Here is a 27,791-nt window from a genome sequence, read left to right on the forward strand (position 1 = left end):
TATGTATATATAAATACAAACACATGCATGTACAGTGCCCTAAAAAAGTATTGGAACAGTAAGGCCAATTCCTTTATTTTTGCTGTAGACTGTAAACATTTGGGTTTGACATCAAAAGATGAATATGAGATGAGAGATTAACATTTCAGCTTTTATTTACAGGTATTTTCATCTGGATCTGATACACAATTTAGAAGATGGCACCTTTTGTTTGAACCCACCCATTTTTCATGTTACCAAAAGTACTGGAACATGTGACTGACACTTTAATTAAATTAGAGATAATTCAGTTAGATGATTATAAATTAATGTTATGTGAGGGCTTTTATTTTTATTTTTGCGATTATTTTGCTGTTAAATGATGAATTATGCAGGATCACAAAAAAATGCGATATTTAGTTTATTTTGCATTGTATTCAGCGATACAGGGACTGTAATATCTTAGACAGAAAAGGGAGATTTGAGATCGGTCTGTAATTAAATAATTATTTGGGGTCAAGTTGTGTTTTTTTTAATGAGAGGCTTAATAACAGCCAGTTTGAAAGTTTTTGGGACAAATCCGAATGAGAATGATGAATTAATAATAGCCAAAAGAGGATCTATGACTTCTCGAAGCAGTTCTTTTAGTAGTTTAGATGGAATAGGGTCTAACATACATGTTGTTGGTTTAGATGATTTAACAAATTTATACAATTCTTCCTCTCCTATAGTAGAGAATGAGTGGAATTGTTCCTCAGGGGATCTATAGTGCACTATCTGATGCGATATTGTAGCTGACGGCTGCATGGTTACAATTTTATCTCTGATAGAATCGATCTTGGAAGTAAAGTAGTTCATAAAGTCATTACTGCTGTGCTGTTGGGAAATGCCAACACCTGTTGATGCTTTGGTCGCGCCAGGCTCCGGCTCCGGCTCTGGCTCTGGCTCTGGCTCCTTGTTTGCTGTGGGTACAAGCGATAGCTCTCTCTTGCTGGTGGAAGGTTGGCTGCGCTCTGGTTTGTGAGTGGGTCTGGTGAATTCTTCCTCATTGGCGTTGAAGACATGAGTGAGTTCACCAGCACCCATTCCACAAAAGCAGCTAGGCTCCCCCGAGGACCTTCCCCGGATAATTTCATCGTAGGCCCACGAAATAAAATGTCGTCAGGCAGTCATCTGGCAAATGAGTGTGGTAGACGAGGTCCAAGAAATTCCATGTATGGTCTTCAAGGGAGCACTCCCCCTGCTCCAACAGGAGGTGAAGAACAGCTGGATTGTCCATAGTGCACTGGACACAAAATTAAAAAAAAATGCAGCTGTATATTATAATATCGGGCATCCTCAAATCTGGCCCATTCCTGCAGAGTTTAGTTAACCCTAATCAAACACACCTGAGCATGCTAATCAGAATCTTCAAGAGCATTAGAAAATCACAAGTGGAGGAACCCTGTTATATCATGTGCAAAGCCATCCAATATGTTGGTAATACCTTACAATAAGGTGTCATTTGTTAAAATTAATGTATTAATTAACATGAACAAACCATGAACAATACATTTATTACACTATTTATTAATCTTTGTTAATGTTAGTTAATAAAAATACAATTGTTCATTGTTTGTTCATGTTAGTTCACAGTGCATTAACTTATGTTAACAAACACAACTTTTAGTTTTTTTTTACTTTTAAAGTTAAAAAAAGGTAAGGTTCAACTTTTAAAGTTTTAATATTGCATTAGTAAATGCTGAAATTAACAAAAAATAATAAATGCTGTAGAAGTATTGTTCATTCTTAGTTCATGTTAACTAATGTAGTTAACTAATGAAACTTATTGCAAAGTGTTACCAACATATTTGTTAATTTCTTCTTCTACCATGTCTATACCAAGTCTATATGGCAGCCTGTCGAACCATTTGCTGAAAAGTTATTTGGCACTCAGATAGAGGAAAGTTTTGATATTAAAGGAATAGTTAACCCAAAAAGAAAAATTGCTGAAAATTTATTGAAAATGTGGATGAATTTGTTTCTTAATTGGAACAGATTTGGAGAAATTTAGCAATATATCCCTTGTATCACTCAACAATTGATTGTATCACTCACCAATGGAGCCTATGCAGTTAATAATTGCCGTCAGAATGAGAGTTCAAACTGCTACTGAAAGCATCACAATAATCTACATGTAATCAACACAACTCCAGGCCATCAATTAACATCTCATCATCGTGAAATGCTGTATGTTTGTAATAAAACAAAATCATAATTAAGTTTGTTTTATCTTTAAATTATAGGATCTGGCCAAAATATTGATAATCCATAATAATTATCCTCCTTATTGACACCCATTCATTGCAGAAGATCCATTGGTGAGCAAGTGATGTACAGTAAATATAAATTAAAAATGTGGCGTATTTAAGTATTTGGTGTTTTTGTGTTATTTGATAAACACCATAGTGATTTTAAAAAATCTTAATGGCTTGAAAATTTAAAATACTGATATTGTTTGAAAAGATTTAATTCCTACTGACACACTATAGCAAAAGATGGAAATAATGGACTTAAAACCATTGTTTAGCTGGTGAAAATAATAGTGTTCTAATTATTTTGGCCATCACTGTACAAGTTATCATTAAGTTGATGGCATGATGCCCAGATGGATCTTGTCACTCTCACCCAACACTGACCACACCACATCATGTTGGTGGTAGCGCCACCAATTGGTCAAAAGTGATAAGCAATTGCACATTACACGTGATGTTTTATATTTTAATTGGTCGGACGCTCCCTGCCATGTTTGCTTACCTCCTTGTTTTGCCTCTGTTGTGCTTGGCCCCTTAATTACTGCTTGCAGGTATATTTTATTTTATTGTTGTTATTCATATTTTAGTGCTCAGGAGGAGGATGAGGCCTACGAAGATAACCATGTCACTCAGGAAGTGGTGGAAGAGCAGCTGTTGCGACTGGTCACACGGGAAGTCATGGACCTTCTAAGTAAGTTTTCCTTATGCATGTGAAGCTTTTCAAGTTTGATTAAATTTTTTATACAAAACGTAAAAAAACTTAAACATGTTTCCAGGTGTGACTTGCATTACAAGAAAATTTCCAGAGCTATCTGCAAACAAAGAGGAAGTAGATGGTGAGTCTCTTCCATGTCTTGTTCTTTTTTTGCTGAAGACAGTTCTTTATGACTTGGTATAAAGAATGGCAAATATCTCAGTTATGCTCAAACAGGGACTAAGGTGCAGAACAGTGGTAGCAGTGCTTTGGACTGGTTGAAATATTTGAAATATTTAGCTCTAGAGGTACAATAAAAAGGATAGGTGCAAGGGAGAGGTGCAATAAAAATGTCTATCTTAAATTTGTGTTTATTGAAAATGGGGGCTGGCTAAAATAGTAGGTTTTACAGAGCTCACAGCTACAGGGATTAAAGTTTTCCGTTGCTATGACGGATTTCCATCAATTGGAAAAAAATGAGGGGTAAAGAAACATGTAGCACGTTGTTGTTGTTCTGCTGGCACACCAAAAATCATCCCCGCCACGGCTGTAGCTTCTCACTGACAACATAGTAACATTGCTCGCATCATTCACAGTCAGGTTATTAGCAGAGAACAATCCCGGCGCGGGATATTGATTTAAAAGAACAGTTCAATAAACAAGTACTGCCTGATTTTGCTCTGTTTCATCAACGAAAATAGTTCCAAATAAAGTAACAGCTCAGCCACTGCGCATCTCTAAAAGCAAATGCAGCAGTGTTTCATTCATGAATGAAAGTGCGTTTTTGAATGAATGTAGTGAATTAGTAATTCATGATTATCCATTCATAAAGACAGTCACTTGTTTCATTCCTGAATTAATCAGCCATTCGAATGAATCAATTGATAAAATCAGTGCCACCTGCTGGAGGATTTAGTTTTATTTTTAGTGTATAATTTCAGTTATTTAAATCATTTAATATTTCTGTATTCAAAATGTTATATTTAAAACATTAATCTCCACCTGAATTTATGAATTTAATTAGTGGTCAACCGATATATCGCCAAGGCCGATATTTGAAATTTTTCAGGACATTTGATTGGATAAGTTTTCCTGTTTGGCTGATGTGCTCGAGGTGGGACTTTTATTTTGACGTGGCTGAGAACGGCAGATTCTCTCCCTCTTGTTCAATGTTGTCGTTAATAGTTCTGTCTAATACGGATAGAAGTCTGTCTAATAATCAGATAGAATGGTTAAACAAAGGAATTAAAATATATACAAAGTATTATAACGATTGCTTTTATTATTAGTAATAGAAAGGCAAACATTATAATACTTTCTTGTTTGCCATCAGCATTCAGCAAATACGCATTTATATCATTTAAACAAATCTTTGAATGACTAATGAACATTTAATTTTACAAACCTTGCAAACTTAGTCAGATCCAGTTGTGATCTTGTGAAGCATAAATTTGTATCCTGCATGATCGCGTGTTCTCTGTGTGACGGAGGGTCGATCCGTGTGAATTTAATGCGGACAGGAGGAGAGTTCAGCTTCACTGGAGACGTGCGATCAACAAACATTAAACTTGTTCATTTAAATTATGCTGCGCTTTATGCATTTGCCCCATATTCATGTCATTTCCACTGTGTGCTGTATGTAAAATGAGTGTTACCTTGGCTTTATTTGAAAACATATTCCCAATGCACACAAACTTCCCAGAATACGGAGTGCTCTGTTGGTTACAGTGTTTAATTTTTTTTTTTTATTGTATTTTTATTAAATATGTATTTATTTGTGGAAAAATACTTTGTCATCTAAAGTACAAGAATTATTTAACATTATTTAATCCATTTTCTAATGATTTCAAATTTCTTAAATATCAATTAAAATAAATAACATTATATCGGCTTTATATCGTCGAAAAACCAATATCGTTCGTCCACTAAATTTAATTGCACTCATGACACTTCTGAGCCTCATTTAAACGTCTGAAAATTTACCCACAAGCCACTTTTATGTTCTTCTGTGCCACCTCTGTAGTACAAATAATTTTTTTATTAATACTAATTTCATATGATTGGTAACTTATTTGTCTTATTCTACTTATTATTATATTGTTTTAAATATAAATTTTAAAAAGCTTACAAACATAAATTTTAGAATTTGACATAGATGAAAATGATGCCACTACAAAGGTAAAAAGAAAATACCTCTGTAAGTCACTTTAAGGAGTCAAATGTCACCTCGTATTAGGAGGGATAATTTTTGATTATTGATCAGAAGGTGCTCCTAAATTTTTTAAATTAGGAGGACAAGCACTCCTAAAAAGCAAAGTAAGCATAGAGCCCTGTGTAACAGTATATTAGATCCGTGCACGAGGTCTTAAAGAGACAGTAGCCTAAATAAACCTGCCGCTGTCTTTCATTATACAGTGAAGATTTTTTTTTCCAATTTAATTTTTACTGTAAAATCCAGTATTATTTTACAGTTGAATAGATTATAGTTAGACCTAACTGAAAAAAATACTGTTAATTTAATTTGTATCTTGTTATTGTTTTTGTTTGTGCTATTGATTGTCATTAATTTATTTGTTCTTATTTTATTATTATTATTATTTATTATTTGACACTATTACATTTATATTTAGTCATTTAGCAGACGCTTTTACCAAAGCGACTTACAAATGAGAACAATGGAAGCAATCAAAATCAACAAAAGAGCAATGATATGCAAGTGCTATAACAAGTCTGTTAGCTTAACACAGTACACGTAGCAAGTTTTTTTTTTTTTTTTTTTTTTTTATTATATGATAAAAAAAGAAAAAGGATAGAATTGAAAAAGAACAATATTAATATCTAAAGTATGATTATATCTAGGTGTTGTGACTGGGTAGTGAGATAGGTTGTCTAACCCCAGTAGAGTTTAAGATGTCTAAAATGCTAGTCCTAATGCATTTTTATTAATCATTATCTTTGTTATTGTTAACATTGCAACCAATTAAGACTGCAAACAGTATTAATTATAGAAAGAAAAGAAAAAAATCAGTAGATACTTTGATAAAAATATTTGTGGTGCCATGGTGGCCATACATGTGATATATCCCCCAAGCACTACTTAAAACAACTCTCAGAGAATAGAGGGGAAGATATGATCCATTGAGTCAACATAAGATGATACAAACTTGCAAAATGACAGCAAGTTGTGGAATTTAAACATGGCTTGTGAGGTTAAGAGAAAGAGAGATCAAAAAATAAAAGGGTGCATGATCAGATTCTGTAATTGTTAAATAATTCACCTTTTTTACTGAGGAGAGGAGATTTTTATCTATGAAAAGTAATAATTTCTTGATTAACAGTAGTACACGTGAAAAGAAAGAAAATACCTTACTTTGCGGGCAAAAAATGCCTGGGTTCAACACACACCCTGTGGCTCATAAGCGTTGACATTCCAGTTGCCTTTTTAAAAGAAACCTGTGTGTTAGGATTAGCACAGGACTGTTACACGGTTAAGATCGCTGCCTAAAGAAAAACATTTTATCTTACCATTAAGAGTTCTCCTAAGTAGCAGTAAAAAGTTTTTAGCATGCTTACCAACTATGCACACAGTGATTGGCTGATAGGGGAGGCATCTCTATCAGAGATTTATTCATAGAAATATTGTAGAGCACAACATTATGTTGACAGTCAAATAAAGGTTTAAAAATAAAAATGTTAATTGTCACATTCAAATAAATATTTTAAAATGCAGGCTAAGTGTCACTAATTAAACAAGTATATGCTCAGCTAATTGTCAGCCTCTTACATGTATGCTTCTCATAAACAATTAGTTAATATGCATATAAACAGCCTTTTACTTAACAGAGTAGAATCATCATGGATGATAGTAAGGCATGCAAATGTAAAATAAAAGCCAACTGTGTGCAAGAACAGCTGTTACTTCTTGCCCAACTGATTAATGAGAACAAGGATATAATCAAAGGAAAATTTGGAGTTGGGATAACCTCCCAAACCAAAGGCGATACCTTTTTAAAAGCTCATTATTGTCAAATGTTTCTAAAATGTTTACGTTCCAAGGCAGATTGCCAGCAACAGCCATTTAGGATAGTTTGTGCTTGGTCTTAATGACTTAGGAGTCCTCTACACTACTCCTAACATTTCAAAGATTGAGGAGCTATTTTTAGTTCTAAAATGTTTTGTGAAATACTCTTGGAGCAAAAATTTATCTTAGAGTCCTAAATTTAGGACTGACAACCATTATTTTTAAACTTTTCTCCTAAATCGGCGAGTTATGAGCTACTTGTAGAATTAAGATGTTTTGCGAAAATGGGCCCAGGGGCTTCGTACCTAGTTTAATACATCTGAGATGATTTGATAGATGCCAGATTTTATAATCCTGATAACTGATCTCTGGGTAATTTGGTTCTTCAAATGAATTTGTGGATTTGATTAAAATATCCCTTTGGTTGTGTTCGGATTTCTGTCACACTTGTGGTGTTCCCAGTCAAAATTGACCGGACTCCAAACAATTGCTTATAAATCTCTCATTATGCTATATTATCACCAAATATTGGATTCAATCTTTGTCAACTTGTTTTCTTTCATTTAGGACTGGTTTTGTGTTTCTATTTGCACCTGATTAATCGTAGGCCTCATTTATCCGAAAGTAGGCACCTCAGTTTTTGAGTGAAAAAAGCATTTTTTATGAAAAATTTTCACAATATGAGATAAAAAAAATTCGAATTTGCACTATTTATCACACTAGTCTGCTTTAATGTTTAATCAGGAAATTTGCTTTTAAATGCTTTTATTTTGTACAAAATTGCACAGTCACACTTGTCAAAAATGGCGAATGGTGAATTTTTGCAATTTTGTACAAAATAAAAGCATTTAAAAGTACATTTCCTGATTAAACATTAAAGCACACTAGCGTGATAAACAGTGCAAATTTGTATAATTTTTTGTTTAATATTGTGAAAATTATTCATAGTTAACTTTCTTACACTGACCAAAATTATAAACGCAACACTTTTGTTTTTGCCCCCATTTTTCATGAGCTGAAAAAGATCTAAGACTTTTTCTGTGTACACAAAAGGCCTGTTTCTCTCAAATATTGTTCACAAATCTGTCTAAATCTGTTAGTGAGCACTTCTCCTTTGCCGAGATAATCCATCCACCTCGCAGGTGTGGCATATCAAGATGCTGATTAGACAGCATGATTATTGCACAGGTGTGCCTTAGGCTGGCCACAATAAAAGGCCACTCTAAAATGTGCAGTTTTATCACACAGCACAATGCCACAGATGTCGCAAGTTTTGAGGGAGCGTGCAAATGGCATGCTGACTGCAGGAATGTCCACCAGAGCTGTTGCCCATGAATTGAATGTTCATTTCTCTACCATAAGCCGTCTCCAAAGGCGTTTCAGAGAATTTGGCAGTACATCCAACCGGCCTCACAACCGCAGACCACGTGTAACCACACCAGCCCAGGACCTCCACATCCAGCATCTTCACCTCCAAGATCGTCTGAGACCAGCCACCTGGACAGCTGCTGCAACAATCGGTTTGCATCACCAAAGAATTTCTGCACAAACTGTCAGAAACCGTCTCAGGAAAGCTCATCTGCATGCTCGTCGTCCTCATCGGGGTCTTGACCTGACTGCAGTTCGTCGTCGTAACCGACTTGAGTGGGCAAATGCTCACATTCGATGGCGTCTGGCACTTTGGAGAGGTGTTCTCTTCACGGATGAATCCCGGTTTTCATTGTACAGGGCATATGGCAAACAGCATGTATGGCGTCATGTGGGTGAGCGGTTTGCTGATGTCAACGTTTTGGTTCGAGTGGCCCATGGTGGCGATGGGGTTATGGTATGGGCAGGCGTATGTTATGGACAACGAACACAGGTGCATTTTATTGATGGCATTTTTAATGCACAGAGATACCATGACGAGATCCTGAGGCCCGTTGTTGTGCCATTCATCCACGACCATCACCTCATGTTGCAGCATGATAATGCACGGCCCCATGTTGCAAGGATCTGTACACAATTCCTGGAAGCTGAAAACATCCCAGTTCTTGCATGGCCAGCATACTCACCGGACATGTCACCCATTGAGCACGTTTGCGATGCTCTGGATCGGCGGATACGACAGCATGTTCCAGTTCCTGCCAATATCCAGCAACTTCGCACAGCCATTGAAGAGGAGTGGACCAACATTCCGCAGGCCACAAGCAACAACCTGATTAACTCTATGCAAAGGAGATGTGTTGCACTGCGTGAGGCAATTGGTGGTCACACTAGATACTGACTGGTTTTCATACCCCCCGGACCCCCCCAATTAGGGTTGTAACGGTATGAGATTTTCACGGTATGATAATAGTCTCAGAAAATATCACGGTTTCATGGTATATATTAAACAATAAATCTTATCAGTAACAATGACTCTTAAAAGAATAGGAACAAGTTATTTGAGTGAACAAATCCTTTATTGCAACAAACTTGAAATCATTTTAATGAAAGTAAGCCTCCCTTCTGAGGAAAAAAACAAAAACAATTACAAAATAAAGCCATAAGCCTTATGTATATCTATATCACACATTAACATTTTAATTAATGTTTTAAAATGTTATCAAATGAAAATTAGACAACGCCTATTTTTGGCAAAGTGCTGCACAACAGAGGTATTCTAAGTTAAAACACGGACAAACATGATATTCCTTAAAAATAATGTTTAAATTAATTATTATAAAGAATATTATTATTGTTGTCATAACTTTTAAGTACATTGTACAATGCTAATTTATTTCTGTCAGGACTTCAAGCTAAATTGAACTTTTATTTTGACGGGTTGTAGCAGACCTTTGAGTTTAGTGTATTTAACAATGTTTTTTCTCAAATAAAACTGGTTTTCTCTTGTCCTTGTCTGTTGTGCTGCTGAGAGGTTTGCGTTTGTAGCTCTTTTATTGAATCTTTACCTTAATTTCACTCTCAGTTGTTTAAAGTGATAATATACTTAATAATATAATAAACTTAATTCCCACCATATTTCAGGTATTATCTATCAAACTAATCAAACTAATTTAATCGTTCGCTTTTTAAAACCGCGAGTGCAGCGCATCAGCTGGTTAGCTTGTTACTCGCGGTTCCATTCGCGCCTATTATTGTTTTCTTTTTTCTCGCTCCGTTTTCATTTCTCTCTCGCTCCGTTTTTCATGAGTTCATCAAACAACAGTGGTAAGTGCTAAGTTCAGTTGGTATCATTCATCAGTCACGGTGAGTAATGGCTTCTTCTCCTGCTATTGTTGTTTGCACTTCATGTATAGTTTATCGCTCTCTGTCGGCGATGAGGGATTCACATGTGATAAGTGCAGGGAAATAGTTAGGCTGACAGAGAAGGTTTCAGAATTAGAGACACGCATCCAAACTTTAGTTGAGGATAGTAAGAATGTCAGGGCTGTAGATACTGCTTTGGATGCGACTAGCTCAGGGAGTCCTGTTCATTGTTCGGTTCCGGTTGAGCCCGTGCAGCAGGGCAGCTGGGTGACTGTAAGGCGGCCTAGTCGCGGGTCAAAACACCGCTCTTCCGTTCCGATCAGAACATCAAACAGGTTCTCCCCACTCAGTGAGGCACTCACTGAGAAACCTGATGAAAGTGCTCTAGTAATTGGCGATTCTATTGTACGGAACGTGAAAATAGAGACACTAGCCACCATAGTCCGTTTACCAGAGCCAGAGTGCCTGACATCTTGGCAAATTTAAAAGTGCTGGCTAATGCTAAACGTAAATTCAGTAAGATTGTTATCCACGTCGGCGCTAATGATGTTCGACTTCGCCAGTCGGAGATCACTAAAAATAAAGTTAAAGAGGTGTGTGAACTTGCAAGTACGATGTCAGACACTGTAATATGCTCTGGTCCGCTCCCTGCTTACCGTGGCGATGTGATTCATAGCAGACTGTCGTCACTCAATGGCTGGATGTCTAAGTGGTGCCCGCAGAATAACATAGACTTTATAGACAATTGGACGAGTTTTTGGGGCAGACCTGACCTGTTGAAAAGAGATGGTGTTCATCCCTCCTGGGGTGGTGCCGCTCTTCTCTCTAGAAATATGGCACATAGTCTTAGAGTTCGTACTTGACTAACTGGGGCCCAGGTCAGGAAGCAGACAGACTGGCTAAACCGACCGTCTGCTAGCCGCCTTACGTCACAGAAGTCAGTTAATTCTCAGCACATAGAGACTCTTTCACCTAGATATCACACTATAGAGACTGTGTCAGTTCCCCGAACTAGAAAATACAGAAAACGTTATACTGTAAATCCCATGTTCACGACTGCACCGGGATTTCCTCTGCATCATGGAAATTATACGGCCTTATAACTTGTTATAAATGCGACATACCTTTATCTCCACGGAGGGATGATGTCCGCGAATATGAGAGAACATGTTGGATGTATTGCCTGCTTTTGCAGGCAATACATTTTGCAGCCACTTTGAGTCCACATTTTTTGCAAATTGGATTCGTCCTGAAGGACAACCCCACGTTTTTTTTTGTTTTTTTTTTTTAATATCCAAAGTATTCCCATACTGCAAATTTAAACTTTTTTTTCGGCGGGGATGGAGATTAGATACAATCTCTGTCTCTGTCATTTCAGCAGAGTGACAGAGAGCCAAAATAAATTGCATATGCGCGGGTGATATTATTATATACAGTATATATTTTTTTTTCATTCATTTTTTTTAAACCGTAGATATGCAAATGTTTACGGTATGATAACCATGTACGTTCAAACCGCAATAGCCCGTCATACCGGTATATCGTTACAACCCTACCCCCAATACAGTAAAACTGCACATTTTAGAGTGGCCTTTTATTGTGGCCAGCCTAAGGCGATTATACCTGTGCAATAATCTTGCTGTCCAATCAGCATCTTGATATGCCACACCTGTGAGGTGGATGGATTATCTCGGCAAAGGATAAGTGCTCACTAACACAGATTTAGACAGATTTGTGAACAGTATTTGAGAGAAATAGGCCTTTTGTGTACATAGAAAAAGTTTTAGATCTTTGAGTTCAGCTCATGAAAAATAGGGGCAAAAACAAAAGTGTTGCGTTCATAATTTTGGTCAGTGTATATAGCATATTTCTACTGCTTTCAGAGCAGCCCAAAGTGCTGTACAATGCATTCAAGAAAACCAAACACATACAATGACAAACACAACATCTTAAAAAAGAAAACATACATTACGTCTCTCTTTCAAAACCGTTTTAAAAGCAAACACAGAGGAGGCAGCACGAATGGCTAGAGGTAGATTTATTTATTTTTTTATTGTTTTTTTTCACTCAAAAAACGAGGTACCTACTCTCAGATAAATGAGGACTGCGATTAATCTGTAATGACTTTAGAACTATTGTTCTAACTTTAGCTTTTAGGGAATCATTCTTAAGATTCAATATTTATATGATTAATTGATATTAATCAAAATGTCCAACATATACCTCATTAATGACTTGTCCAGCAAGCATTAAACCAGTATGCCTTAACAATTCAGATAATTCCGTGGCCACAGTGATACTGAATTGATTAGGTAAGTTAATGTTGTCATTAGGTAAAATTAGCATAGGTAAATTTTGAGCGTAGGTAAACGCGATCTTTGGCAAATAATTTCAGATTTGAAAAATCACATAGCAACAGACATGAGATTTCTTAATAGAATCAAAGTTTATTTCACTACTCTAACACAATACTAAGCTAACCTACACACACAAACAGAAGACTTACACAAACAGACACAAATTTAGGCAATGAATTGTTTGATCTTAAGAGAGTTTTAGTTCTAATGCTCATTTTCAAGAATGCTCTAACTTCAACCTGAGAGAAATCACACGCATGGAACTCTTCTATTTTTACTCTTAGCGATGAATACAACCAGTTTCCAGCAGATTTAGGAAATATTGTCTTACTTTCCTTGCTTTCAGTTGAGTTCAGTTCCGTCCCGGTTCAGGAAAGATCGTGCGCGGATTGGCGGCTTGGTAGGTCGTCGTCACGAGAATACTTCAGTGGTTGGTTGGCGTCGTTCTGACTTGATGACGTTCCCAGGAAGTTGGTTTCAGTTTCTGAGGCTTGAGATGTTAAAGTCTCTTTGGAAGTTTGAGTCTGGATCTCTGTTCACTGCTCGATCATGATGTTAAATGACTGAGAGCAACGAGCTTAAGCTTGAGCTTTTCTTTTCTCCAACAACCAACCAACCGAGTTACAGTTGGGTATCTGTCTTTAACGGGCCGATTTGGGATCCATCCACGGGCGGCTGACCCAATCAGATTCTTCCTGTGGGGCGGAGCCCCGCACTGCACAGCTTCTTTCCGTGCATACATTATCTTTGTTCAGTTATTTTATCACATGCAGAAATTATTAACAGCAGATTTCTATTCGTATTGTAATCATACATTGATGAGAACAGACAATTTTCATCCACACCAGATTATTGCTGATGAAATCAGCTTTCATTACAAATCAAACATTAGGTAATTCTGCATAACCAAAATGCACATATCAATTGTATCCATTACGCGGTTAAGCCCTAGATTAAACAATCCTTAATTCTAAATAATCACATCCACAAATGTGAAACTGAACAAATATTGATCAGGAAAATCATACATCACAAGATTACAACAATTCCATAAGTTCCCATTAACACAGCAAGCTTATGAATGACATGAAAACAACCTTAATATATGTTGTAAATATATTGTATATATTGTTTTCGAGTATATTGCTTCAATAGCAGAAACTAGTCTAATTTGTCCCTATTGAAATACTTGAGCGAAAACATTGCGTCTCTTTGTCTGTCAGAGAGCGAAAAAGGCGTGTTCCTCTTTTGGGGAGAAACGCGAGGTCGCGGGAAGGTCACTTTCGTGGAGATCTGATGTTTTGCTTAGTTCGGACGTCGGAGGGTTTGTGCCGGAGTTTCTCAAACTGACAAGGTCTTTGCCCTGGTAGACTTTATTTATAGTAAACCGCTTGACGGTGCTGTCCTTTAAAGATATCCAGATGTTCTTCTGAGATAAGAAGGTTCAGGGGAGGAGATCGGCCAGCCAGTCATATGCTGGGAGTGGGGCTTTGATTCCTGTTCAGGAATGTGTCATCTTGAAATTAGGTGTGTGTGTGTGTGTGTGTTCCGACCAGGTTCTACAAATCAGATGCAAATAGAAACACAAAACCAGTCATAAATAAAAGACAAAAAGAATGAATCCAATATTTGGTGGTGATATAGCATATTGAGAGATTCATAAGCAATTTTTTGGAGTCCGGTATTTTTTGACCGGGAACACCACTAGTGCGACTAGGTGAAATAACCACCCCCCCCCCCCCCAAAAAATACGAAAATTCTATAAAAAAAATTAAAAATACAATTCTAAGAAGTACTCGTCCTTTAGGTTCATTATTAAAAAATTCAAACAAAAGTAAAAGCAATTAAATGGGTTATTATAATTTAAAATATGAAAATTAAAATGACGGGTAATAATAGATTATGACAGAATTTTTACGACCCTGTCCGTCAAAATGACAGACAAAATTAAAGTCTAACGCAACCTCTGGTCCCTGGATAAGATACTGGATACTCTTGTAATTCATAAAATGATGTAGTTAAGTGACACCATGACAAGGGGGCTATTTTGCTGAATATTTCACGATTGCAAATGTCATATTGAATTTAGTTCAATAAATAAGTCGTTAAGTAGTCAAGCAGTTATTACGTTACTTACATTTTAGACACAATATTTACTGTTTTGTTCTATTTCACCAACAAAAATAGTTCCAAACAATGATCAGCACATTCTCCAAGCAACGATGTTTTGTTACTGAATGATTCAGCATTTTGAACGAATCGGTTCACTCACTCATTAAGTGACTTACCGCCACCTACTGGTGGTTCAGTACGTTTAAAAATATGCATTAACCCCCCAACATTTCTTATTTGTATATCCAAAAATGTATTTAAAATATTAATTTCATAACATAATTTATTGCAGTTGTAATTTTGCAGGGTAAATCTGACTAATTAAAATGTTTTACTCTGACTGGTAATAGCCATATAGTGTATATTTAATTTATTGATTAATTGTAATTTGACATGAAAGATGCATACATTTAAAAAGGTTGAAAAAGGCCTTTGTAAAGGTAAATAAAATATGCAAATTTAAGTATGTAAAAGCTGATAGAACACTGATGAAAATAATGCTTCAGAATAAATTGTTTACACCATCTAGATTTAAACTGACAGAGTGTGTCTGCTTCCCGAACAGTGTTAGGTAGATTGTTCCAGAGTTTGGGTGCTAAATAGGAAAACGATCTCCCACCCGCAGTTGATTTTGATATTCTAGGTATTATCAAATGGCCAGAGTTTTGAGGTCGCAGCGGAGGTGAAGGACTATAATGCGATAAGAGCTCACTCAAATACTGAGGTACCAAACCATTCAGGGCTTTATAGGTAATTAGCAAAATCTTAAAATGTATACGATGTTCAATAGGGAGCCAGTGCAGTGTTGACAGAACCAGGCTAATGTGGTCATACTTCCTGGTTCTAGTAAGAACTCTAGCTGCTGCGTTTTTAACCAGTTGGAGTTTGTTTATTAAACGTGCAGAGCAACCACCCAATAAAGCATTACAATAATCTAGCCTCAAGGTCATGAATGCATGAATTAATGTTTCTGCGTTTGACATAGGTCGTAATTTAGATATATTTTTAAGATGGAAAAATGCAGTTTTACAAATGCTAGAAACATGTTTTTCAAAGCACAGATTACTATCAAAAAGTACGCCTAGGTTCCTAACTGATGATGAAGAATTTACAGAGCAGCCATCAAGTATTAGATGGTGATCTAGGTTATTGCATGCAAACGTTTTTGGTCCAATAATTAGCTAAGTAATAATTCAATTTAATTAAATAATTAAGCAATTGCTAGTCATCCAGTTTTTGATATCAACTATACTTTCCGTTAGTTTTGCAAATTGGTAAGTTTCATCAGGTCGCGAAGAAATATAGGAAAGGAAAAGGGAAGTGGTGTGTGGCCAAGTATGGTGACCCATACTCGGAATTTGTGCTCTGCATTTAACCAAGTGTACACACACAGTAGTGAAATACACCCGGAGCAGTGGGCAGCCAATGCTGCGACTCCCGGGGAGCAGTTGGGGGTTCGGTGCCTTGCTCAAGCGTCTCATCTCAGTCGTGGTATTGAGGGTGGAGAGAGAGTGTTGGTTATTCACTCCCCCCACCTACAATCCCTGCCGGACCTGAGACTCGAACAAGTCCGACTCTCTATCCATTAGGCCACGACTGCCCCATAGAGCTGGGTATCATCAGCATAACAGTGAAAGCTAACATCGTGTTTCCTAATGATACAATTGGGCAAAAAAGTATTTAGTCAGCCACCAATTGTGCAAGTTCTCCCACTTAAAAAGATGAGAGAGGCCTGTAATTTTCATCATAGGTACACTTCAACTATGAGAGACAGAATGGGGGGAAAGAATCCAGGAAATCACATTTGTCTGATTTTTAAAGAATTTATTTGCGAATTATGGTGGAAAATAAGTATTTGGTCAATAATAAAAGTTCATCTCAATACTTTATATACCCTTTGTTGGCAATGACAGAGGTCAAACGTTTTCTGTAAGTCTTCACAAGGTTTTCACACACTGTTGCTGGTATTTTGGCCCATTCCTCCATGCAGATCTCCTCTAGAGCAGTGATGTTTTGGGGCTGTCGCTGGGCAACACAGACTTTCAACTCCCTCCAAAGATTGTCTATGAGGTTGAGATCTGGAGACTGGCTAGGCCACTCCAGGACCTTGAAATGCTTCTTACGAAGTCACTTCTTCGTCGCCCGGGCGGTGTGTTTGGGATCATTGTCATGCTGAAAGACCCAGCCACGTTTCATCTTCTATGCCCTTGCTGATTGAAGGAGGTTTTCACTCAAAATCTCACGATACATGGCCCCATTCATTCTTTCCTTTACACGGATCAGTCGTCCTGGTCCCTTTGCAGAAAAACCGCCCCAAAGCATGATGTTTCCACCCCCATGCTTCACAGTAGGTATGGTGTTCTTTGGCTGCAACTCAGCATTCTTTCTCCTCCAAACACGATGAGTTGAGTTTTTACCAAAAAGTTATATTTTGGTTTCATCTGGCCATATGACATTCTCCCAATCCTCTTCTGGATCATTCAAATGCTCTCTAGCAAACTTCAGACGGGCCCGGACATGTACTGGCTTAAGCAGGGGGGCACATCTGGCACTGCAGAATTTGAGTCCCTGGTGGTGTAGTGTGTTACTGATGGTAGCCTTTGTTACTTTGGTCCCAGCTCTCTGCAGGTCATTCACTAGGTCCCCCCGTGTGGTTCTGGGATTTTTGCTCACCGTTCTTGTGATCATTTTGACCCCACGGGGTGAGATCTTGCGTGGAGCCCCAGATCGAGGGAGATTATCAGTGGTCTTGTATGTCTTCCATTTTCTAATAATTGCTCCCACAGTTGATTTCTTCACTATTCGATTTCTGCCTATTGCAGATTCAGTCTTCCCAGCCTGGTGCAGGTCTACAATTTTGTTTCTGGTGTCCTTCGACAGGTCTTTGGTCTTGGCCATAGTGGAGTTTGGAGTGTGACTGTTTGAGGTTGTGGACAGGTGTCTTTTATACTGGGGAGCAGTTGGGGGTTCGGTGCCTTGCTCAAGGGCACCTCAGTCGTGGTATTGAGGGTGGAGAGAGCTGGACATTCACTCCCTGGTGTAGGTGTACAATCCCTGCTGGCCCGAGACTCGAACCCGCAACCTTTGGATTACAAGTCCGACTCTCTAACCATTAGGCCACGACTTCCCCATTAACGTGTCCCCCTGCTTAAGCCAGTACATGTCCGGGCCCGTCTGAAGTTTGCTAGAGAGCATTTGGATGATCCAGAAGAGGATTGGGAGAATGTCATATGGTCAGATGAAGCCAAAATAGAACTTTTTGGTAAAAACTCAACTCGTCGTGTTTGGAAGAGAAAGAATGCTGAGTTGTATCCAAAGAACACTGTGAAGCATGGGGGTGGAAACATCATGCTTTGAGGCTGTTTTTCTGCAAAGGGACCAGGACGACTTATCCGTGTAACGGAAAGAATGAATGGGGCCATGTATCGTGAGATTTTGATTGAAAACCTCCTTCCATCAGCAAGGGCATTGAAGATGAAACGTGGCTGGGTCTCCAGTCTCCAGATCTCAACCCCATAGAAAATCTTTGGAGGGAGTTGAAAGTCCGTGTTGCCCAGCGACAGCCCCAAAACATCACTGCTCTAGAGGAGATCTGCATGGAGGAATGGGCCAAAATACCAGCAACAGTGTGTGAAAACCTTGTGAAGACTTACAGAAAACGTTTGACCTCTGTCATTGCCAACAAAGTGTATATAACAAAGTATTGAGATGGACTTTTGTTATTGACCAAATACTTATTTTCCACCATAATTTGCAAATAAATTCTTTAAAAATGTGATTTCGTGGATTCTTTCCCCCCATTCTGTCTCTCATAGTTGAAGTGTACCTATGATGAAAATTACAGGCCTCTCTCATCTTTTTAAGTGGGAGAACTTGCACAATTGGTGGCTGACTAAATACTTTTTTGCCCAACTGTAACACCCATATAAAGGTAGAATGTGGGGCCAGGTCTGTGAAGTACATGCAAATGTTAAAAAGGCTAAAAGGGTCTCTTAAGACATAAAGTCCCAACGACCATCAAGGATCATAAGCAGATGTTACACAATAACGATACAAAAGACATTGTGAAGATGTTTCAAATACATTAACTAGTCTCTCTGCGTTAGCAGCAGCACAAACACAGTTTTAAATGTTACAGTGTGAATGTATAATGTCAAAGGTTAAATAGACATAGCTGCATCCTTGTCATTTAGGAACAAGATTGATTGTGTGATTGAATCTGTTCACCATCTGGCTATTTAAATATCCAAAACAAAAAAAAAACAGCTATGTTTAGTGGAATGAACCTGTAAGGTAAGCAGTCATCTACCACAGCCAGCAGTGCAGACTGCTTTGATCACTGGCAGATGAACTTCTAGTACTTGGAGAACAAATTAAAATTTATAAAACATTTATTTGTAAAGTGAATGGTCTATCTTCAAAAACATCAGGGGCTTTTGGCAAAAAATTAGGGGCTTAAGCTCCCAGAGCCCCCCTCGCAATGCCACTGACTCAGACCACCTCCTGCAGTTGTCTCAGGTTTAATACGGTGATCCTCTCCATGTGACAGCTGTTACATTACAATGTTTTCATATGGACCATGCTCATACTGTTTCATACTGGTACTGTATTTTTAATTGTATTTTTTTCATCTTCTGTTTAGGAGACGAGGAGATGGTGTCGATGGACTCCTCACAGGGAAATCAGATGAATACACCTTCAGATGAGCTCTCAAAATTGGGCAAGTGCCTTCTCCAGAGTGAGGTAAATATTTCTTTGTGCTCTCCATCAGTTGGCTTCTATACTTGGGCTCTGTGAACAGAGTAAAATGTTTTTCACCCTCTTTTTTTTTTTTTAAGGATATATATATGACTCTCCTGACTATATGTTTTAACTCCCTTTCCTGGAAAGACACTATAAACTGTCAACGGTGTGCTAGTGTGCTTTGCTGGACTTTGCTAAAACAGGTACTGATTGTCTATCTCTCCCTCTTAATGACATTTTTTTATCTAGAAAAGACAATTCACCAAAATATTTCTGTCAGTTTGCAGTTATCATTAGAACTGCATTATAAAAATGACAGTTTTTTAACTTTTGAATCCTTTGCCTTTTTGCGTGTCTATATGTGAATTAATTCATTTGTAGGTGCTTGGCTGTAACCTTCTCCCGGATGCTGTGACGTGGCTCTACACCAGTGTACTGAAGGGTCTCCAGATGCATGGGCAACATGAAGGCTGCAATGCTGCGCTAACTCAGCTGGCCTTGCTCATCTACGAGTCTCTAGTGCGTCATGCCAGCTCAGCTGTGATATCTTGAATGTCTTGGAAGCACATATGTAACCCTGGACCACAAAACCAGTCTTAAGTCGCTTGGGTATATTTGTAGAAATAGCCAAACATACATTGGTGTATGGGTCAAAATGATCTATTTTTATTTTATGCCAAAAATCATTAGGATATTAATGATTCATGTTCCATGAAGATATTCAGTAAATTTCCTGTCGTAAATATATTAAAACTTAATTTTGATTAGTAATATGCATAGCTAAGGACTTCATTTGGACAACTTTAAAGGCAATTTTTTCAGTATTTAGATTTTTTTGCACCCACAGATTCCAGATATTCAAATAGTTGTTTATCGGCCAAATATTGTCCTATCCTAACAAACCATACATCAATGGAAAGCTTATTTCTTCAGCTTTCAGATGATGTATAAATCTCAATTTCGAAAAATTTACCCTTATGACTGGTTTTGTGGTCCAGGGTCACATATGTCATTTGGCAGTCGCAAAAAGATAAACTTCATTTTTGTCCTCTTACTGGCTATGATAAACAAAATATAAATGAAAATATATAGCTCTGGAAACATTTAAGAGACCACTCCAAATGTTTATTAAATTAGCATCTGTATGTGTGTATGACAGCCATTCCAGTGTCTGTTGAATTCCAACACAGGCACACCTCATTCTGCTTAATGAAGTACTGATTAGGTGATCACCTCAATCAAATCTTATTTAACGAGGAAAAGTATAAAAACCACTGCAGTAGTCATCGCTATCCTCTAGCAAGAGGACCATCTGGGTGGCAAAAACTGCTAGTAGTATCTCAAAAGTAAATGGAAACAAATAATAACTCATGCCAAAAAACTTTTAAAAGAAAAGTTTTGAGTTGGGAAAGGAAGTGTTAAATTCTGGCTTTAGGTTGCTTCAGCAAGGCTGGTATCAGGCGCATTCATCTTAGTGAAGGGAACATGAATCAAGCCATGTACAAGGTTGTCCTGGAGGAAAAATAGCTTCCCTCTGCTCTGACAATGTTGTCTGCTCTGACAACAAGCCAGGCCAATCAAGGTGTGGATGGAGGACCACCAGAACAAGACCCTGTCATGGCCAGCCCAATCTTCAGACCTGAAACCCACTGAAAATCTCTGGAATGTGATAAAAAAGATGGATGATCATAAAACATCAAATAAAGAAAATCAGGGTTATTCCACCAAATATTGATTTTTGAACTCTTCTTAAGATAAAACATTATTATTGTGTTGTTTAAAACTTGAACTTGTTTTCTATGCATTATTTGAGGTCTGAAAACACTACATTTTTTTTTTTTTTGTAATTTTGTAGTGCTCTAAATTGCTCTAAATGACAAATGTGTTTGTCAGTACTGATAAAAAATTTCAGTAGATTATATAATAAAACAAACATGTTAATTTTACTCAAACACATACCTAGAAATAGTAAAAACAGAGAAACTCCTCATTTTGGAGTGGTCCCTTAATTTTTTTCAGAGGTGTGTATAAAGCCTTTACCTATTTGTTGTTTGATAAACACCATAGCAAATACCAAAATTTAAGTGGCTGTTTGAAAACATGTAAACACTGTTTGACAACCCTGTGTCAAGTGGGTGTCAGAAACACAAAGATGTCCAAAGCAGCTTTGTTTACAGAACCAACTGGGGTAAGCGCTGCATTTTTGCTCTTACACCACCTACTTGTCAGATTTGGATTCTAATTTGGATTCTCAACCTGTTTGCCTTTTTTGGTCCCACCAACATGTAAATAGGACCAAATGACCCTTTGATGAAAAAGAAGCTATGTGCATTTTAAAACTCTAGACAATACGGTTTCAAGAATTATTAACTCTAGACAATAAGGTATCAAGAATTATTTGCAGTCTTTTGAAGTGCTCACGATAACAAAACTGTACTAAATACCAGCAGATGTCTATTCCTATGTAGTTGCAAAGTCCTATGTAGCTTTTGTTACTGCAGATGCTTTAAGGATGATTTAATTGAACTGTATTTGAGGTTTATAATTCCTGGTTAGAAGGGATGCATTTAGACTGTTCAATACTGAATTTGTTTCATGTCTTAAAGGGATAGTTCACCCAAAAATGAAAATTTGATGTTTATCTGCTTACCCCCAGGGCATCCAAGATGTAGGTGACTTTGTTTCTTCAGTAGAACGCAAACAAAGATTTCTAACTAAAACCGTTGCAGTTTGTCAGTCATATAATGGCAGTCAATGGGACCCACGGCTTTGAGAGTCAAAAAATATATATATACTGTTCAGTTTCTTGCACAGACCGATTGTTTCATGTCTTAAGACCTCAATGTATCGTCACGAGCCGCAGGGTTTAATTTGGTTTTGTCTGTGTATGTTTTGTTTTTTTTACTCTCAAAGCCGTGGGTCCCATTGACTGCCATTATATGACTGACAGACTGCAGCAGTTAAAAATCTTAGTTTGTGTTCTACTGAAGAAACAAAGTCATCTACATCTTGGATGCCCCGGGGGTAAGCAGATAAACATAAAATTTTCATTTTTGGGTGAACTATCCCTTTAAAGAATTTTAAGGCTACACCAGTGGTTTAATCACATCTATAATTATAGTTTACTGTCATTGGCCTCCCATGGTTCCTTATCTTGGCTGCAATTTGTAGCCAGTAACAACGTCCATCAGCAAAGGTGTATGCAGTAGCTTGGTGTTGATTTAAAAAGTTTTTCACAATAAGTGTCTGTGTAAGTCAGAGATGATCTTGCTGAGCCTCATAGATGGCAGTGAGGCATGTAACACCACTGTGGTATGTTTTACTTTTTGTACACAAAGAACAGTGATGTTAACACTAGCTAAAGTAATACTGAATGCACCTTTAAATGATTATGGTAGTGACTTAACATGTTGGTGAGAAAACATAATTAACTGATTTAGGAGTTTTTCATTCTGATGTTTCTGTACAGAGGCCTCGATACACTGAGCTGCGTTTCATCATGAATCAGATCCCTGATATCCATTTTGAAGCCCTGGAGCAGTTTGATCAGAAGACCATGCAATCCACTGTATCAAAGGCAGGAGAGAAGAAAAAGAAGGAACAGTTTAAAAGGCTCATTGCAGGGACTGTTGGGGTATGGCCACTTTTCTTTACTTTCTTTACATTGTCACCTGTGCTCATCACATTGCACGTGATCCAGTTGTTTTTGGTGAAACTATAATGCAAACACAAAACATACATTAAGTATAAAGTATTTACATTAATACATACACACCGTATGTCTGACGCACACCGTGCTGCGTTGTCACAGGAGCAACCCAGCTGAAGATAATGAGGAAATTACTCTCTCCCTTTGCCATGTGCATTCCAAACGACTAAATAATGGCACTTTTGTGCCCTGCTCACTCCAAAGTCCCCATTCCAAGGAGATAGGGATGATCACTTCCATTTGGAATTTGCCCCGTGAACCGTACGTTCCACCCCTAGTATTTACATATTCTGTGGAAGGCATAGGATCAAGAAATGTTCATCCAATCAAAATCTTCAGTCCGAACATGAGAGGCGTTCCTACCTGCCTGTCAACATATGTATTTGCATACATCTGCGCACTCTGTTCGTGCAGACAGGATACATTATCAGCGCGTTCACCGACACTATGCAGACAGAGCGAGAATGGCAGGCAAACATCAACAACCTGACCTTCTTTCCTGGTTAGTACTGTTACTAACTGTGCATAAAGTTTTCTCACCGGTGAATGACACATGATGTACTGCAGTAATGTTGTCTCTGATTATCTGGTCTGTGTGCGTATATGTGTTCAGGAGGGGTGGCTTTCGTGCGCTTTCAATGCTATCAGGCTAAAATGAGCATTTTCCAAGATGTCTTACTGCACCTTTAATGTCGAGCTCTGTTTATGTATATAAAATTTAACCGGCCAAAGTGACTGTCACGTTCCCTCTCGGGATACAAGGAGCGCGGAGACGTGGAGGTATCAATAAGCCGTTTATTGAACACACAAGGAAACGAGGAGCATGGGGAGAGACGAACATCACTGACGATAAGACCGGACACAGGGGCTAGGAAACATAGGGCTTATAAACACAGGGAAATTAACGAGGAAGAACAGAAACAGGTGAGGGCTAATCAAACGCAGGGCTGGGGACACATGAACTACTAATTAAACTAATCAACAGGAACGAGGATGGCCAAATAGAGACACGAGAGGAGGGGAAACAAGACAAGGACTGACATTACGCCCCCCTCCGGAAGGCGTGTCCTCACGCCTAACACCATCCAATGGGGAGGGGGGGTGGGCGCTCTGGAGGCCTCCAGGGCGGTGCCCGTTCCAGGGGCCATGGCGGGTCAGGGGACTCGGGAGGCCATGGCGGGTCAGGAGACTCGGGAGGCCAGGGCGGATCTGGAGACTCGGGAGGCCAGGGCGGATCTGGAGACTCGGGAGGCCAGGGCGGGTCAGGGGACTCGGGAGGCCAGGGCGGATCTGGAGACTCGGGAAGCCACGGCCTATTTTTCTCGGGTCGTGTGGCCTTGGCCCTTGGCCCGGCCACACAGGCTGTGACCCTCTTACCCCCCCCCAAAATTTTCTTGGGGAAGCTCCCCCCTGGGAGCCACAGAGGAGCGGGCTCTGTCGGGCGCTCTTGCAGAGCGGACTCTGTCGGGCGCTCTTGCAGCGCGGACTCTGTCGGGCGCTCTTGCAGCGCGGACTCTGTCGGGCGCTCTTGCAGCGCGGGGCTGGACGGAACCAGCGGGAACCCAGGAGGGCTGGACGGAACCAGCGGGAACTCAGGAGGGCTGGACGGAACCAGCGGGAACTCAGGAGGGCTGGACGGAACCAGCGGGAACTCAGGAGGGCTGGACGGAACCAGCGGGAACTCAGGAGGGCTGGACGGAACCAGCGGGAACTCAGGAGGGCACGTGCGTGGAGCCGGCGCGGGAGGGCACGTGCGTGGAGCCGGCGCGGGAGGACACATGCGTGGAGCCGGCACGTGGGGGCGCTCGGGGAGCGCGGACACTTGGGGGCGCTCGGGAGGAGCTGTGCTGGTTGGGACCAGCGGAGACGCAGGAATCCACCTGCGAGGAGCAGGCACTGGAGGGCGCTCTGGAAGCGCGAGTTCGCGGGGGCGCTCTGGAAGCGCGAGCGGCGGCGGGCTCGGGGGAGCCGCTGACGACGGCGGGCTAGCTCCGACTCGGGCCCGGAAGTCTCCCAGACACCGGTATATCCCCAGCCTCCAGGTCAATCCTGTGGTGTCTGGGAGGTCCATGGGGTAGTTGCAACAGGCCCCGAGCCGGAACAGGTGGAGGATGGCCGCGTCATGGAGCTCCGAACTCCGCGCGAGCCCGCAGAACTCCTCTGCGTACTCCACGAAGGGTAGCTCGCGGAGTATCAGGGCGCGGAGGCGGGCGGCGAACTCCATCGCCGTGGAGGGGGGGGGAAAACTGGAACAAACAAAAACTTTCCTCAAAACGGAAAACAAAGGCGGGGGTGGAAAAGCGCCGCTTACTTCTGTTCGGTCTGGTCTTCTGTCACGTTCCCTCTCGGGATACAAGGAGCGCGGAGACGTGGAGGTATCAATAAGCCGTTTATTGAACACACATGGAAACGAGGAGCATGGGGAGAGACGAACATCACTGACGAGAAGACCGGACACAGGGGCTAGGAAACATAGGGCTTATAAACACAGGGAAATTAACGAGGAAGAACAGAAACAGGTGAGGGCTAATCAAACGCAGGGCTGGGGACACATGAACTACTAATTAAACTAATCAACAGGAACGAGGATGGCCAAATAGAGACACGAGAGGAGGGGAAACACAAGACAAGGACTGACAGTGACTAGTGGGAGTGACCATATTACCCGCCGCTGCTGAAATCCACCGTGAGCCTTGGCTACCATGCTGCCCAGCTTAACTCTAATCTAGCTGTAACAGTCTGACCGCCATTGTTCAGTCTCTCAGAGCACAGTCCGTCACCCCACAGAAGTGAGGGACGGGGTGAGCAGAGCTCATTAGCATTTAAAGTAACATTCAACAGAACGGGTTGATGTCTGCAGAGCTGATTTTGACAGAGTAAAAAGGGTGTTGTTTTACATTACCATTGAGAAATTTTAACCAAAGTATGTTATAGACTTTTCATTAAGACCCTAAAGAATCATATCAACTTGTGGAAAATGGGCATCCTATAACCCCTTTAAAATGGGGTAAAAAAGATTGAATTGAAACGTTTTCTATATAACTAAATATTAAAATATGCGGAGGGTTAACCTGTGCTGTTGTTGGTTGCCACAGTAAAGGCAATAAGCTAAGAAATTAATTTAAAGTACTTGTTTTGCATACCAGATTTGTCCATGTCCAGCGCTTTATTAATGGCTTGCAGCGCTTAAATTAAAATACTGAGTGTTAAATAATAAAATGTTAAAATGTGTGCTCTTATCATTCTGTGGACAAAATCCCGTCACCCATTACAAGACACCATCCCCCAGCACTGTGGAGAATCAACAACTGGCAGACGATCTTAATGAGTTCTATTGTAGGTTTGAAAAAACACCATTCACACCTCCTGCAACCCCCCTCTCCCCCACACCTGATAAGTGAAGATGACGTGTGCCAGGTCTTCAAAAAGAACAAGAGAAGGAAGGCACCAGGCCCAGACGGTGTGACACCAGCCTGTCTGAAATCCTGTGTTGACCAGCTGGCCCCCATCTTCACACAGATCTTCAACAGATCACTGGAGCTGTGCGAAGTCCCCTCATGCTTCAAACGCTCCACCATCATCCCCGTCCCAAAGAAACCCAAGATAAAGGACTTAACGACTATAGACCTGTGGCTCTAACATCTGTGGTCATGAAGTCATTTGAAAAACTGGTTTTGGCTTATCTGAAGAATATCACTGGACCCTTACTGGACCCCCTGCAGTTTGCCTACAGAGCAAACAGGTCTGTGAATGATGCAGTCAACATGGGACTGCATTACACACTGCGACACCTGGACAGACCAGGGACTTATGTGAGGATCCTATTTGTGGACTTCAGCTCGGCCTTTAACACTATCATTCCAGACCTCCTCCTGCCCAAACTAACTCAGCTTTCCGTGCCCACCTCCGTCTGTCAGTGGATCAACAGCTTCCTGACAGACAGGCAGCAGCTAGTGAGGCTGGGAAAATACACGTCCAGCACCCGCACCATCAGCACTGGAGCTCCTCAGGGCTGCGTTCTCTCCCCACTGCTCTTCTCCCTCTACACGAACGACTGCACATCTTTAGACCCCTCTGTCAAACTTCTGAAGTCTGCTGATGACACTACAGTCATCGGCCTCATCCAGGACAGTGACGAGTCTGCTTACAGACAGGAGGTTGATTAGCTAGCTGTCTGGTGCAGTCACAACAACCTGGAGCTCAACACGCTCAAAACTGTAGAGATGATGGTGGACTTCAAGAGAAACCCCCCCCCTGCTCTCCCCCCACTCACCATCATGAACAGCACTGTGACTGCAGTGGAGTCATTCAGGTTCCTGGGTGCCACCATCTCCCAGGACCTGAAGTGGGATACTCACATCGACTCCATCATGACAAAGGCTCAGCAGAGATTGTACTTTCTTCATCAACTGAAAGTTCAACCTGCCACAGGCGCACATGACACAGTTTTACTCTGCTGTTATTGAGTCGGTCCTGTGCTCTTCTATAACTGTGTGGTTTGGGTCATCCAACAAATCAGATATAAGAAGACTGCAGCGGACTGTTAGGTCAACAGAAAGGATCATTGGTGTCCCAGCTTCAGGACTTGTACTTCTCCAGAGTGAAGAAATGGGCAGGTAACATCATCACAGACCTTTCTCACCCTGGACAC

The 27,791-nt window shown here is 40.0% G+C and overlaps 1 protein-coding gene across 2 annotated transcripts in view; it reads left to right on the forward strand.

Moving 5' to 3' along the window:
• LOC306882668 (exportin-5-like) overlaps positions 1–27,791 on the forward strand; it is a 97,813-nt gene that overhangs the window by 60,730 nt on the left and 9,292 nt on the right. For both annotated transcript variants that reach the window (XM_079437475.1, XM_079437476.1), the window contains exons 27-32: positions 2,861–2,964; positions 3,050–3,109; positions 19,331–19,431; positions 19,527–19,634; positions 19,813–19,950; positions 22,901–23,065. In XM_079437475.1, coding sequence (XP_079293601.1) covers positions 2,861–2,964; positions 3,050–3,109; positions 19,331–19,431; positions 19,527–19,634; positions 19,813–19,950; positions 22,901–23,065 — 676 coding nt within the window. The remainder of the gene's footprint in view (positions 1–2,860; positions 2,965–3,049; positions 3,110–19,330; positions 19,432–19,526; positions 19,635–19,812; positions 19,951–22,900; positions 23,066–27,791) is intronic.

The sequence above is a fragment of the Barbus barbus genome (genome assembly GCF_936440315.1).
Source record: "Barbus barbus genome assembly, chromosome: 16".
Lineage (NCBI taxonomy): Eukaryota > Metazoa > Chordata > Actinopteri > Cypriniformes > Cyprinidae > Barbus > Barbus barbus.